The 15429-nt window shown below is 35.0% G+C and overlaps 1 protein-coding gene across 1 annotated transcript in view; it reads right to left on the bottom strand.

The window, feature by feature from the left end:
- The window catches only part of Mmp16 (matrix metallopeptidase 16), a 271651-nt gene that overhangs the window by 26810 nt on the left and 229412 nt on the right, over positions 1-15429 (bottom strand). The window contains exon 7 of the mRNA XM_047520914.1: positions 12944-13082. Within this exon, the coding sequence (XP_047376870.1) occupies positions 12944-13082 (139 nt within the window). The remainder of the gene's footprint in view (positions 1-12943; positions 13083-15429) is intronic.

Raw genomic sequence — 15429 nt, 5'->3', positions numbered from 1 at the left:
TATTGTTGACTAGTATACTACTTGCATAGATCATAGGCTTTCTCCCAACCCCAGACTGTGAGAAAACTTGAGGAAAAATATTATTTATGAAATGCTATTTTCCTGAAGCACCCATAAAAATGCCTGGAAAATAAGAGGTACTTAGCAAATAGTTTTTGATGCAAAGAACCATGTTTAATATTACATGAATAATCAAACAGAGGATCAATAAAAAGGGACAATAAAGCCTACATCAATATCATGGTACCCATTAGTCTTGAATCCTGTTAACGGAGCAGGAGAAATACCAAGACTGAGCAATTATAAAGGCACACCTGATATTATGTTGGAAAACCATTTATATAAGTGATTATATTAAATTGTGTGCTGGGAAATACTGCTATACAAATATAAACCTATCCTTAGACCTTGTTAAATTTGGAAATTTCATAAAGAAAAACCCTCACCCAAAGGTCCACATCACTTTCTTGCCAGATTCAATGAGACAGAACATCCAAGGAGCTATTTTACAGTGTGCTCCGTAGTTTAGTCATATCTCTGTAGCTATTAAAATAGAGAATCTTAAAACAACAGAAGAAAAGGAAAGAAAGGCCTATTCTATTGGCCTGCCCCTCAGTGACTCATTGCATCCTTTCCTTTCATCTCATTTTTAATTAGGAAAGGGTATATAGTTTCAATGTCTCCCATGCTAGCTATTTAGAGTAAATTTTTAATCAGTTCAACTCGGTTGTCCTTTCAAGCAGGAACACTCAGCATGCTTTACAGTACTTCCCTTCGCAGTTCCTAAATTTTATCATTTGCCTGACAGTTTCTTCACACTATTTCCAGGGATTAAGCTGGATGAATCAATACCCAGGATGCCCTGGTGCACGTGGCAAGAGAAAATGTTCACAGAAGCTTAGTTTATAAGTTGTCCTTGTGTCTCAGGAGAGGATTGTGAAAAACAAGCAGTTATTCTAGGAGATTCTTGTTATTCTATTACAAAACTGTTTCTTAAAAATCCTATTTCAAAAACACTTCCTATACTGTTGGTATAGTGTTTTCCATCAATAAAAAAGGATAAATAATCAATCTTTCACATTTAATGATCACAGTCTTGGTGCACAAGAATGAATAGCATTCTTTTCTGTTAGGAAAAACATCAAGTGATTTTTTTAAAAAAAAATGTACATATGACCCTTTAAAAAACAAGGCAACATAGAAAACTTATCATCAAATATTTGCTATAGGTTTGCATGGTGGATTCCCAGCAGTTAAATGCAAAACTTCAAGAGAAATATCTACCTTGCCTGCAAAGTATTTGTGTCATAGGATCAGGAAAATAACAATGATTATGAGTGATAACATTTAATTTTCTGAGTGTTTTCTAAAGAGATACAATTATAAAATTCCTTTTGTATCTTAGTAAGTTAAGATGTTCACATGACAAAATTGAAGTGATTTGTTTCTATAGTTTTTGAGTGTGTGAAATTCATAATCAACTAATTCTGTTTTGCATATAAAAGGTAGGTTTTTAACTACCTTACCATCAGACTGTCTGGTTCTCAAGGAAAATATTGCTTCTTTGGCAGAATGAAGGTATTTGCTGGATTTCATATGAAGTCGATATATTCTAGAGCAAGTGGAAAAACTGCTCCTCACTGACATTGTACTTGGCAGAATGTAGAGGAAAGTATCAACAAGTCAGACTGAGAAGCTTTATAAATAAAAAGGATAACCTCAAAGAATGTTGAGAGTTAGAGAGAACTTCACGGATCATCGACCGATGTGGTTTTCCGATGGAATTTATTCACCCACCTAGTCAATGTCTGCTTATTAAGAGTCTATGATAGTCATTGAAATAGGAGCTGCAGGTATAGTGAAAAAAGCTCTTGAGGAGCTGACAGACTAGGGGAGGATACAGACACTAAGAAAATAATCCATGAAGAATTTAATAATTAAATAAAATGTTATTCCTCCCAGGAAAAATGAAGTGTCTAATGTCTTCTGACCTCTTAGTTTTCTTCTTTTTTAATGATGAGGACAGTGCCTACTCTGAAAATTAAGATTCATACCTTTTTTCTAACACCCTGCAAATGAGCCCAAGTTACTCGTGGAGTGCCCTGTATTATTTAGATGTACTAAATCAGAAAGGTTGTTGAGAACCCAGCCAACACCTCCTCTTATTTTACAGGTCCAAGAGCCTTAAACCATACAGGCAGTTTTTAATAGATCTGTACTACTGTCCAGGTCTTTAAATTCAGTGCTCATTTTATTATCCCAAATCAACTGTCTAAACAAAAAGTTCCCACTCTCTGTGTCCAGAAATGCTGATGATTTCCTGCCCCCCATCCCCTTGTGATCTAAGCACTCTACATATATTAACAGAATTGTATTTGCTTATTCTTGCTCATTGTGTCTTCACTAATCAGATACTCCTTTTGCCTTATTACAAAAAAAATTAAAAATCAGCTATACATTTTATATCAGAGTTCCCAAAACTCTACTTAAACATTTATATAGTGCATCCTATTGCAATAGTAGTCAGTAAACTAGGGACACTAGCTGCTACCTGCCTTTGTGAATGATGTCCATACTTATTTTCATACTGCCTGTGTCTTCCATGAGTTTTCTATGACAGAGAGCTGAGTAGTTACAAGAGAGATCACATGATTTTGAAGAAGAAAGCCTTTACTATGTGACTTTCAACAAGGAAGATGGGAATGCACATTCTTTAATGGGTGGATAACACCAAAGACTGAACTAATTACCATTCAACATTTATGTATTCTTTAAAAATACTTCAAGGATCTGAAAAAAATTATCAAAAGGCATTTATATATATATTGTTTTTGTTAGATTCTTGGTTCATTTGAGCATTCGAAAGGTTTAAAGTCAGATAGAAGTAGGAATGACAGAGCTATTAATTATGATCTCTAAGATCCTGGGCAAGTCACTATGTCCAAGTATTTTTTTTGTTGTTGTTGTTGTTTTGTTTGTTTTTTTTTAAATTTGTGCACTTCTCATTTGGAGTTCTGGAAATAATGAGATATCAAATACACTCACACTGAATTTGGCTTATGATGCCCATATATGGTGTTTATTGATATTATAAATATAGTCTTGTACTGGTCAAATTTGCTTATCACCTACTCTAGTAAATAAATAATACCAATAATAAATGATTAATTACATTGATCTATGTTAATGCTCTTTATTGGAAATATGTTTTAATTTCTCTTCTGTGTATAAGTAGATAGGTAAGAAAATTTAAATAAATGTGCAACTCTGAAGGTCATTTGGGTTTTGGTTTACAGCATTTATGTTTTCTAGGTTCCACAATATCATCTAGTTAAGAGAGAATTTTGAATGCATATGCAAATGTGGCAGCCACTGAGGTGTGCAGCTAAGACCTTCCTTCAAGAGACAACTTGTCATCAGTCAGGTGCCTCTGCATCTGGTATCAATTGGGTCAAGGTCATGCTCTTCTCTAGCAGCCTCCAGCCAAAGAACAACCAAAGCAGAGTTCAAAAGCCTGGCCATTATTGCTCTATACAAAATTCTTCTCATAGTCATACTTTGCTCCCAATTTCAACACTGTTTGCCAAGACTAAGTCATAGGTGTAGCATAGTCCCAGGCAGCCTGCTCTCCCTTGCTCCTTCACAAGCTGACCTCCCCCTGCAGTAAACCTCTGGGCCTCCTAACACTGCCTCTGTGTACACTTCTTCAGGAACTCCAACTGGCACAGTAAACAAAAAATAAATAAATAAAAGTTTTTGAATATGAAGAAAGTTTTTAGGTACGCAAGTAATACTGATGAAACAACACTGTAGTTTGACTTACAACTCAAAATAGATAAAATACACCATAGACTTTCTGAATACATATTGAAAGCACAGGTATATCATCAATAAAGAATTTCAATTATCAAATATTTGGATTATTGATTCAGATGATCACTTCATCTCAATATACAATAAAAGGTTAATTAGAATTTTCTGAATACGTATAATTCAAGAAAATAGCACAATTCATGTTATTTTAGTAGTTACTAATACCACTGAATGTAAATTTCTTAATCTAGTGTAGCTCTTTAGACATAATTTTCCATTCTGTAGAAAAATAAGTAGTCATGGCACTCACCAGTGTACAGTAAAATATTTCTTTTAGGATATTCATTGTATTATGTAAGCAATAATGTATTTCTATTTCAAATAAACTTCATTAAAACTCCCTAAACCTCTTAAGAGCAATGAATTCTAAGCAGCATACAGAAATTGCTGGTTTATTCAAAATAAAGTAAAAGTGCAGGTGATAGAAACCATTTATGAAATAAATAGTTCTTTCCTTTGCCATCTTCCACTGCCACATATTTTTAGACAACTATTCTTTTTTTCTTCTGTACGCCTTTCTTATTCCCAAATTTTATTATCCTCTTCTTTCTGCCTCATATATTTTAGTTTCCATCCTATAAATGATTTTTACTTCTTGAAATGAAACTGTCAGACATAGTGAAAAGCACTGTTTAAAGTTATTAAATAATAGCAATAATAGGAATTCTGAGAGAACTTTTCAACGATTAGATTTTGACAATGCTTAGCAGCTTCATTTTAAAATTTACTTCCTCTTCCTGAAAGGATTGTACCAGCTCAATTTTCAACACAGATTTTTTTATAATATTATTATATCATAACCATTCAGTCTGAATATGAGTAGCAATTGAGAATGTATACATTTGCCTTGATTATGTTTACAAAAACGTTGCTCTATTATATTGGATCTACCTGAGTGATAGTAAGACAGCTGATGAGCACAGTGGGTAATGCACTCCACTGCTGGAGAAAAGCAGGTGACTTTCTTGAAGTGTGATGCATTTTCTATTTCTGGGTCTCTAACTAAAGAAACCACCTTATGAACACGAATAAAGGAGAATGCCTCTGCTCCCTGCCAAATGTCAAGAAGAGGGGCAACTTGGAAAGATCAGTGTGATGCCAGCTGATATTCACACAAGCCAAGCCACTAGCCTGCTGACATTCACTGAGAAAGGTACGGGTTTCTACCCTTCCCCCACACCCAAACACAGACCACAACACTGCAGAGCATCTTCACCATGTAGAGAGAGTGTGTAATGGTGTTCTGATACAACAACAACAACAACAACAACAACAACAACAATTCAGCCATAAAGAAGAATAATATTATGGCATTTGCAAATAAATGGATGGAACTGGAGAATATCATGCTAAGTGAAATAAGTCAATCCCAAAAAACCAAAGGCCGAATGTTTTCCCTGATAAGTGGGGAATGATATATAATGGGGGTAGGGAGGTGGGGAGTGAGAGAAGAATGGGGGGAAACTTTAGAATATGTAGAAGGAAATGAGAGAGAGGAGGGTATGAAAAATGGTGGAATGAGACAGACATCATCACCCTACATACATGTGTGATTACACGAATGGTATGAATCTACATCATGTACAACCATAGAAATGAAATGATGTACCCCATTTGTGTACAATGAATCAAAATGCAGTTTGTAAAAAGTTAAAAGCTAAATAAAAAATAAATAAAAATAAAAAAAAGAACAACAAAAACAACAACAGGTGAATTTAAAAGAAATAATTCCTTAAAATGTTTATCTGCTTACTTGTACCTTGCTTCCTTTGAAGGTTCTTAAGGGAAACACAGGTAATAAAGTGGTTTAAAAAAAAAAAAAAAAGAACTAGGGAAATTAGGAAAAACAGAACATGGATAAACAATATAAAATAGAAATGATAAGACTGCACAGAAAGTGGTTGTCAACATTATTTTTAGCCATTTCATTATATATGCTCATTAGAAAATACATTATAATCATTGTAAGTTAATATCACTTAAAATTCAATTGAGATTATGTTATATGGAGTTTTTACTGTATCTTCAGTAAATGGGTAAGTTCTCTGTTAAGATGCAGCTTATTTTGATTCTACTTAAGTTCTCATATGCTGGAACTTTCAATGACGGGCAGTTCCTGGGGAGTAAGGCACCTGTGCTGAGGGATCACTCCACCTGATTGTCACTGAGTGCTGCTAAGAAACTAAAACTAGAATATGCTTATTTCCACAAACCATCCCAACACAGACAGGGGTGCATAGTAAAGGATTTTTTCTTTAATAGCAGCTTTATTTTGAAATAATTATCAGGCAATGAACAACATATAATTAAAGTGAATAATTTCTTAAATCTCGACACAAATATACCCATCAAATTATCAATATAATCTAGGTAATGAACAATTTTATCATCCTGAGTTTTCTCTTACCTCTTTGTATCCCTTCTCCCCAATTCTCCTGTGTCCCCAGACAACCACTGAAGCACTTTCTTTTGCTATAGTTCAGTTGGCATTTTCAAGAATTTTTTTAAGAATAAAAGGTACATTATGTACCTTTGCTTTGCCTAAATTCTTTCACTAAGCAAAACTGCTTTGAGTTTCATCTGTGTTGCAGTGTTAATTAGAAGCTTCTTCATTTTCATTGCTGAGTAGAATTCCATTACTGGATGTACCACAGTTTGTTTATCCATTCACCTCTTGAGAATATTTGAACTGTTTCCAATTTTGTAATATTGCAATTATAGATGTATGGAAGTGTTTTCCAGGAAGATTTGCAGTTTTGCATTCACATAAGCCATAAACAAAGCTCCAGTTCCTTTTCAACCTTGCCAACACTTGACATAATTAATCTTTTAAATTGTATCCATTTTAACAGATCTGTAATGGTAGCTCATTGTGAATTTAACTTATATTTTCCTAATGAATAATAATGTTAAGCATTTTCTCAGGCACTTATTTGTCACCCATATATCATTCTTGGTCAAACTGTTGTTTAAACTCTCCTCATTTTTATTAAGCTATTTTGATTTCTTTGCATTGAGTTTTTAAAGTTCTTTACATATATAAAGTTCCTCATATATATGGTTGGAAAGAACTGTATCTTGTCTGTGGCTAGACTTCATTTCTTTAAAAGTAACTTTGGAGAGAAATTTTCAATTTATTTTTTCTTTTATGGATTGTGATTTTGACATTCTAAGAAATTTTTTTCCTAAGTCCAAGTCTCAAACATTTGTCTCCAATATTCTCCAATATTCTCGAGAAGTTTTATAGGTTTTGTTTATACATTTAGGATAAAACCATTTTGAGATTATTTTTGTATATGATGCAAGGTATAGATTAATTTATTATCTTGCATATAAATATGTGAAAAACTTGGTTATTCATATTTGGATATTTATTTGAAAGTCTGTCTTTTTCTCCAATAAATTTCCTCTTTACTTTTCACAGGAAAATTCTGAAGTCAAAAATTACTTGTCCATACATATTTCAGTCCATTTTTGGGTCTCGATTTTGTTATGCTGATCTACTTTTTCTATTTTTAAGCCAAAGTCACACTGTCTTAATTATCATAAATTTAAAATGACTTGAAATCAAGTAGTAATTTCAAGGTGGTTTTAATTATATGAATGCTTGCATATGAATTTTAAAATCAGTCTGACTACTACTACCAAAAAGCCTGCAAATATTTTAATGAGAATTTCAATGAATTTATAGATAAATTTGGTTAGAATTAGCATTGCAATAATACTGAGTGCTCTGACCCATGAATAAAACATATTTGTACAGTTATTAAGTCTTTACTTTCACTTAGCAAAGTTTTGTAGTTTCCAATGTGTAGGTCTTTCATACTGTTTGCAGTTTGATTCCAGAATACTTGATATTTTGGAACACTATGATATTAAATTTTTTTGTTTCAATTCCTGATTGCTCTTTGCTGGTTTGGGATGGGGGATGATGCTTTATAGGCATATTCCTTTTCGGTATGTCTTGCAGGTGGAGGCAGTGACCACCTGCAATACATTTCCAAAGACATCTGTATACCAATAATCTTGGGATTATAGAGACATTGTCTCCTTCCACAGTAAAGGGAAGGCTTAGTTACCATTCAGTACAATAAAAAGATTCCTCCCTTCAGGAAAAACTTTAGGCAGATTTACTTCTCACTATGATGAATTCAAGTATTTTAGGTTCTTAGTTCCTTTTCTGCAGCAAAAGTGATTACATACACAGGAGTTAGCTGGTCCTTTTCACATTAAACATGAGAACTGGGCTTCAGAAAACTTGTAACATGTCAATACTCAGGCCCCTAAATTTGCCTGTCTTTTTCCATGACTGCATATTCTTATCTTCCTCCAGCATCCATGAAAGTGATGCCGTCTAACTTGGTAGCTTACAAGCAGGGCAAAATCTCAGAATCTTCACATTTCTTGAAAATATATAGAAACGTAATTGATGTTCATATAATTATCTTGTGTCCTTCAACCTTGAGAAATTTACTTATCAATTTGAAAAACTTTTTAGTTGACTACATTATTTCTACATAGATAATCAGGTTGCTTTTTGAACAACTCTATTATTCCTGTGATTTTCTTTGTGACCTTGATGCTTTTTATTTATAGTTTTTGCCTTATTACACTAGATACAACCTCCAGCATAATACTGAATAGACTTGATAAGTGTGGACATCCTTGTCTTGCTCCTGAGCTTGTGGGGAATGGCAGATATTATTCATTTTACATTTTGGGGTTAATATTTTTACATCTCTATAAATATTCTTGAACTTTAAGCTAGATTTGTAGCTTGGTATTGATTTGATGACTTCAGGTGTTACCTTAAATTTTGTTAGGCAGGATCACAGCAGTGCTCATTCTAGGATAATTATCCCTGACTACTGAGGTGAGGCCTGTCTCCTACTCTATCCAATACCCATGACAGGTGGTGGGTGGCAGTCGGTACCTCTGTGAGTGCCAGACACTGCTCCCTGTGTTCCTATGGAATGATTCTCTAAACTTGAGTTTCCTTAAACACACACTGAGCAATGTTCTCTTCAATATGTGTGCGGTCCGCCTGCCAATGCCCAGGCCTCACCGTGTGGCTCTCTCTGTGTGACTTTTTCCTGTACACTGTAGTCACTTGTTCTCCCTGGATTCTCAGTTCTTCTCAATTGGAGAGTCTTCTGAGTTTTGTCTGGATTTTCCCACCTTATGCCACAACCTAGAAACTCTGTTCTGAGCAATTTCAGATGTCATCTGACTCTCAAGATTCACTGTCCTTTGTCTCTTGGTACTCAGTGTCTTGAAAACAATTCTTTCATGTATTTTGCCCACTTTTTGTCTGTTTAAGGTGCAATGATGTGTCTGATTCCTGTTATTACACTTAGACTGAAAGCAGAGGCCACACTTAATGTTTTGATACACTATATGTAAATGCACCAAAAGGTAATGAGATTATGTTAAGAATACAGAATTGATCACAGGGACAAGTTGTTTAATTACATTTTCAGTTTTTATAATTTATGTTCTAACACCTCTCACTGCATATACTATAGATGTACAAATACAATTCTACAGTTCAAGGAAAATATGTAAATTATGTCAAAATATGAAGTTTCAATTATGTCTAGTGTTCTCCCATTCTTTCAAAGGTATTTATGAGTATATATGAACATAATATGTTATGCTTATTTTTATATTACTAAAATGGCATTTATATTAAAATTGAATAGTTGAATCTACAGCTTCAAATTCTTATACAAGCTAAAAGCAAGGTAAACATCAAATATCTTTAGGGCACACATGCTAATAAGATTATATATGAACATGGACTTTGGTTAAATAGGGAGAATATGAGATTATGTGGATTAAATACAAGTATAATTTGTACAGTATTAATTAGAAGAAGACAAAAAAAAGTGCTATGTAGATAGAAGGAAGGAAAAGACAAAAGACAAAAAAAAAATACAAAGGCCTCAAGAAAAGAGCAAATTAAAGAAGTGTAATACATGAACCTACGAGTGACAAGAGTCCAATCTAATGAGTATAGCCTGAGACCAACATGTTTAGCTCTGTGGTCACAGACCAGAGCTTGCACTTTATTCTTAGTTTATTGTATAAACCTTTGTTGAGTGTTTACTGTTGCAGTTATCATTTAAGAAAGAGGCTGAAGAACAATTTTCACATTTTTAAAAGGTTAATAAAAAATGCATGCAAACAAATAAAAAAAGGAGAATATATAATAGATATTATTGTGATTATAAAATCTAAAATATGTGTTATTTGGTGATTACAGAACAAGTTTTTCAAATCCTAGTTTAAGATATTGGGGATAAGACAGTACAAAAGAGAGGGGTAGGCAGAGGAGAAAACCTTGCCCTTGAGGGGCTGATGTTCTATTGGGAAGGATACTGAGAAAGAGTACTTGAGTGACTTGTGTCCTTTGTCAGATGCTATGGAGAAAATTGAAGCAGGGAGGAGGGTGGACTGCCAGAGAGGGGCACAGATGGCCTCTTGGCCCATATGGTAAAATGGCAATGGTAGGCTTGGGATGAGGAGTGAGGTGGGTCTCTGCATTTTTTTTTTTTTTTTTTTTTTTTAGGTGATAAAGGCCATAAGGAGAGAGTGTGAAACAGAGGCTGTCACTTTGATTGTGATTGGTCTGGTGAGAGTAGAGAAAGTGAGTGCTTTAAGCCCAGGCTTACAGGTACCCACTTCCCTCTGATCAGTGTGAAGTGGACCCTGGGCACCCCCAGAACATCTGGCTCCCTCTGGATAGCAAGAGGTGCAGGAGAGCTCATGGGTAGCTGGGCTCTGAAAGGTTCAACTGAAGGTGGCCAGGAGAGTACACTGGGGGAAAGGCATCAGAGCAGGGTCCTCAGAGGGACAAAAGTTCCTAGAGGAGACATTTACTATACTTATAATGTATCAGAAGCACTGACAAGCACAATATTCTAGAAATTAAAATGACTTTGTGGCCAGAGACACATTATTGCTGTTGTTAGCATCATAAGAAACACCATACCAAATCAAATTGATACTAAATGATATTGCTTTTATTAAAATGTTTGTTGAACACCTACTATGTACTCAGCAGCGTTTTAGGAACTAAACATACATTGGTGTCAAGAAAATATAAACAAGATCCATCTCGGATGACATTTTCATTAGAATGTCATAGGTAATTTTAATTTCTTTTACAAGTGCTGCATGTCAGTGGGAAGGAATTACTTACATAGGGTGTGTGGGAGGGCACCCAGGAATTGCCTTTGATGCTAGTTCTTTATGAAAAGGAGCCAGCCATTTCACCAGGGAGCAGGAAAGGCAAAGTGAATAAAACTGAGAAAGTCAGAGGCAGGAAAAAGCTGCCACAGCCTAATTTGCAATGGTGGCAATTAGTCCTCAGGTGGTTGTGTTAGAGAGCACTATTGATCCTGTGTTGAGATTGGGCCCCTGGACCAGCCTTCAAACTGGAGGCTATCCTGGGGTTAAGCCTCTCCTTCTTTCTGTTGCTACTACTCTTGAGACCAAGGAAGGCTGCAGGGGAGGGAACTTCCCTCCAGTTACCAGGCTGTACACTTGCTTCGCCTGCAGTGGCAGAATACAAGTCCACTTGAGTCACTCTTTTATTACAGAATAGCAGAAGGGCAGCAACAGCATCATTAGTAATCTTGCCAGTAGCAGCTGCAGCTGGCATTTATTAAGAACATACATCTGCCAAGTACTTCCGAAGTAGTAATAATTTAGACCTCAAAATCATCCTGAGATGGGGAAATAATACAAATCCCATTTTCCAGATGGGGAAACTGAAGTAAAGAGAATTGAGTAACCTGCCTGGTTCATGCAGCAAGTGGGTGTTCAAAATTGGTGGTATGACCTCAGAACACACATGATTTCATACATAATGTCCTCTACTGCTTCTGCTTTCAAGGAATGATTTGGGAAGAGGAAGTAACTTCCAGGTAGGTATATACTTTCATTTTATGTAGGCAGTTTGAATCTCAGTTTTGTTACTCAATTCCATGTTTACACTACTCTCGTCCGTATTACTATAAATTCCTCTAGTTTGATTCTGAGAATAATGAATCTTTTGGTTAAGTTTCTCTTTCCCTTCCCTCAGTCTGTGCCCATGTTTAAGCTGGTTTTCAGTCCTTCAGGCTCTTAGATAGTATGTTCCACCATTTCTAGAAAGAAGTTCGCCTCACCTTCAGTTCAGGTGTGTTCTCCTAACAATTCAACTCAATCTGTCTCTTGCTTTCCCCTAGGTATAAGGTTGGTTGTTTTGAATTTTAGCAAGTTTGATGAGGGAGGAACAGGTACTCCATGAAGTTCACCTTACCAGCTAATCATACTTCTTCATGTCAGGCAGTTGATAGGCCTTGTGAAACTAAAATTCATTACTTGGATAAATAACAGGCAATAAATTTCATGATACTGATAAGTGGGCAAATTTTCCTACTCAGTTGCTTCGGTTGCCTTCATGATTATAATTATGATTATTATTTTAGTTCACTGGAAAGTATTTACATAAACTGACTAAATCTGGTAAAGTTTCAAATACTATGTTTGAAAATAAGTTGTGCAATAGATTTCATGGCACAAAACAGCAATAGAATACTCCAGAGATGAATAAACCAACAAATAAAAACAAAAAACAAAAGAAATGGTTATTTACTTGTTTTCTTTTTGAGATGGGGTTCTCACTATGTTGCATAGGCAGGTCTCAAACTCCTGGGCTCAACAGATTCTCCTGTCTCAGCAATCTCAGTAGCTGGGCCTACAGGCACATACTACCCACCATGCCTGGCTTTAATTTTGTTTTTTGGTGCTTCTAAGCCAAAACTTTAGGTTCCCAGAGAAGAGAATATCTCCAAAATTTGACTAACACGTGAGAATACTGTATGAGAAACATAAATTAGAAAATTAAAATTTATCTTTATTTTATTTATAATTTAATTAACATACAATTTATTTCATAAAATCCATTTGCTAGTTAATCCCCTTTAAAAGGTTTTACTTATTTACTTCTGTCTGTGCTTCAGGGCCCTGGACCACATGACCGAAACACAGCATAGCCACACACGGAAAAAAATATCCTTACCTTTAAAGAAGACAAAATTCCCGTCACTGTTTTCATAAACTGCATCAATGCTAGGAGGCAGGCCCCGCCAGAAGTAGGTAATTTGCATGGGGTATCCATCCATCACTCTGTTGTTTCTCACTCGCCAAAACCACTGGTCCTGCAAACCAAGCAAAGGCATCATCGCTCAGCAAAGTGCAGACCTCCGTCGCATTGCACTGTGCAGTGGTTGGGTGGATAGTTTTAAAGCTAAACTTGACTCGCTGTCACTGTCTTAAATCAAAAGAGCCAGGGAAAGAGCTAAACAACTTTAGCACAGTGATCACAAAAGGTTTTGTAGTTAATTTCCCAATCTCAAACTACATAATGTGATCCAGAGCATAATGTCAAAGTACTTGAGCTCATTTTACATATCTCCAAGGCTTTCTAGATGGAATATCAGGGAGCACAAACAGGTCCCTGCCATCTGGGGATGAGAGTCAGCACCATGGCCAGGTATGCTTCCTAAACATTTTTAGAGAATACATCATCTCTACATCTGAGATGGGGGGAATGAACAGGGAGACACACCTCCTGGTGTGCCTATGTCACACAAAGTGTCCTGTGAGACCATAAATAGGGCATTCTTTTACCACCAGATGTGTCCTGGTTTGGGTGATAAAATATATGGTCACTGCAAATGACTAAATTTATCCTGAAAAGAAGGCAATCATAGCAGATTACAGTTGGGGTTAACTGCCTCCATGTCTGCTCTAATAATAATTGTTTACTTCACTCAAGCATAACACAGGGCACTGTATCTATTCTTACCTCTAGTGAATAACACATGATTTGGTCCATTGTTGGCTTTTATAAAGTTGTTGAGTTATCAGTTAGCATGTGAATAGTGAGTATGTTTCAAAACAAATACTAGTGAAGAGAAAATGAAATGTTCCAAAAATGGTACATCTGGTGACATTAAATTTTTGGTTACATATTTCTGCTACACACGTAAGTATGTATCACAAAGATTCTTCAGTTTTATTTTGCAGTTCTCTTTCTTGCTGTCTACCCTCAATTTATATCTGTCAAGTCGTAACTTATAAGTCAATAAATGATTTATTAGATGGTTTTCCTATGCTTTTAGCTAAGAATGGGTTAGAATAATGATTAGACTTTCTAAGACATTTTATTTATTCATATATGCATATACATACATACATGCACACTAAGGATTTTTGGATTTCTGGTAATAAATAAATAAAATTGAACATTTTCCAAAAGGTTGTGGGGGGTGTCTCATGAAAATTGAAAGGAGATCAGAAGAGTAGAGGAATGGGACCAAGGAAGGAGAAGGGGAGGGTACAGGGAAACACTGGGGAACAAATTATCTTGTTATATTGTGTGCACGTACAAACATGTAACAATAAATCCCACCATTTTGTGCATCTATAATGCAATAATAAAAATATGGGAAATTTTAAAATGTTAAAGTTTTCTTAAGAGCCTTTGAATATTCATTTGTAAAGCATTAATTAAAAGCTTAATTAATGGTTCTGAGTTCATTTCCTATTTTTGTTTTGTTCCCTAATAGCTATGTCATCGGTCTAGATACTAGTCACTGAGTTAATTACAAACTAATATCTAACTCATAGCATGATTAGTATACTAACTATAAAGGACTTTCTGTGGACTGGGCACATGGTAGCATTTGAATCACTGGTTGTTATTGTTTTTAAAATTATATTTTAACTAGTAATCCTACATTTCCTGTTTATATTTCTATTTACTGTTTTATCTCTCATTCATTGTTCCCTCTGTAGACTGTTAACTGTATTGTGATTCTGGCTGTGTACTTCTTTCTCCCCAAAATTTTCTTATGTTATTAACCTTTTCTTGATAATTTTCATGGTACTGGGTAGCTTGAATTAAATGTAGAAAAATTAAACAGATTTTAAAATAAAAAAGTTATTTCAAGAAAAGATTGATCCAGGAAAACAAACATGGGCATGAAGATCAAGAGCTCACTGCTAATGAAATGTAAGCAGTTGGTATTCTTAGCATTGAAAAGAAAAAAAAAAAAAAAAAAAAAAAAAAGAAAAGAAAAGAAACAAAACAGCATTTTTGTCTAGCTATTTCAGGGACTTTTAAATGAATTTAAAATTGTGCAAGCCTCCAAATAAAATGTATTTATTAAACACTTTAAACTATATACCAAAATAATAAACAAAAATTACTAAACACCTACTGCATTCCTATAAAGAAATAACTGACCACGATTATGGAACAATGAAAGAAAAAGCTCTCTATATTGGAGAATGAGAGGAAACCAGGTGAAAATCCTGGATTGCATTTCGATTTTTCTCAGAGAAGCACAGGGCTGGTGGCTCTATGAATCAGACACATGCAGCATACTGAAGATGGGAACACAATCCCAACTTGCCACTAATAAGGGCAGAAAATGAAAGTCCTGACTCAAGATAAGCATCGCCAATTTGCAGAAATTCAGAAGGTGATGTGGACCGTGG

The sequence above is a fragment of the Sciurus carolinensis genome, chromosome 1 (assembly GCF_902686445.1).
Source record: "Sciurus carolinensis chromosome 1, mSciCar1.2, whole genome shotgun sequence".
NCBI lineage: Eukaryota > Metazoa > Chordata > Mammalia > Rodentia > Sciuridae > Sciurus > Sciurus carolinensis.
The sequence above is the reverse complement of the archived record's forward strand: the minus strand, read 5'-3'. Positions and strand labels throughout refer to the sequence as shown.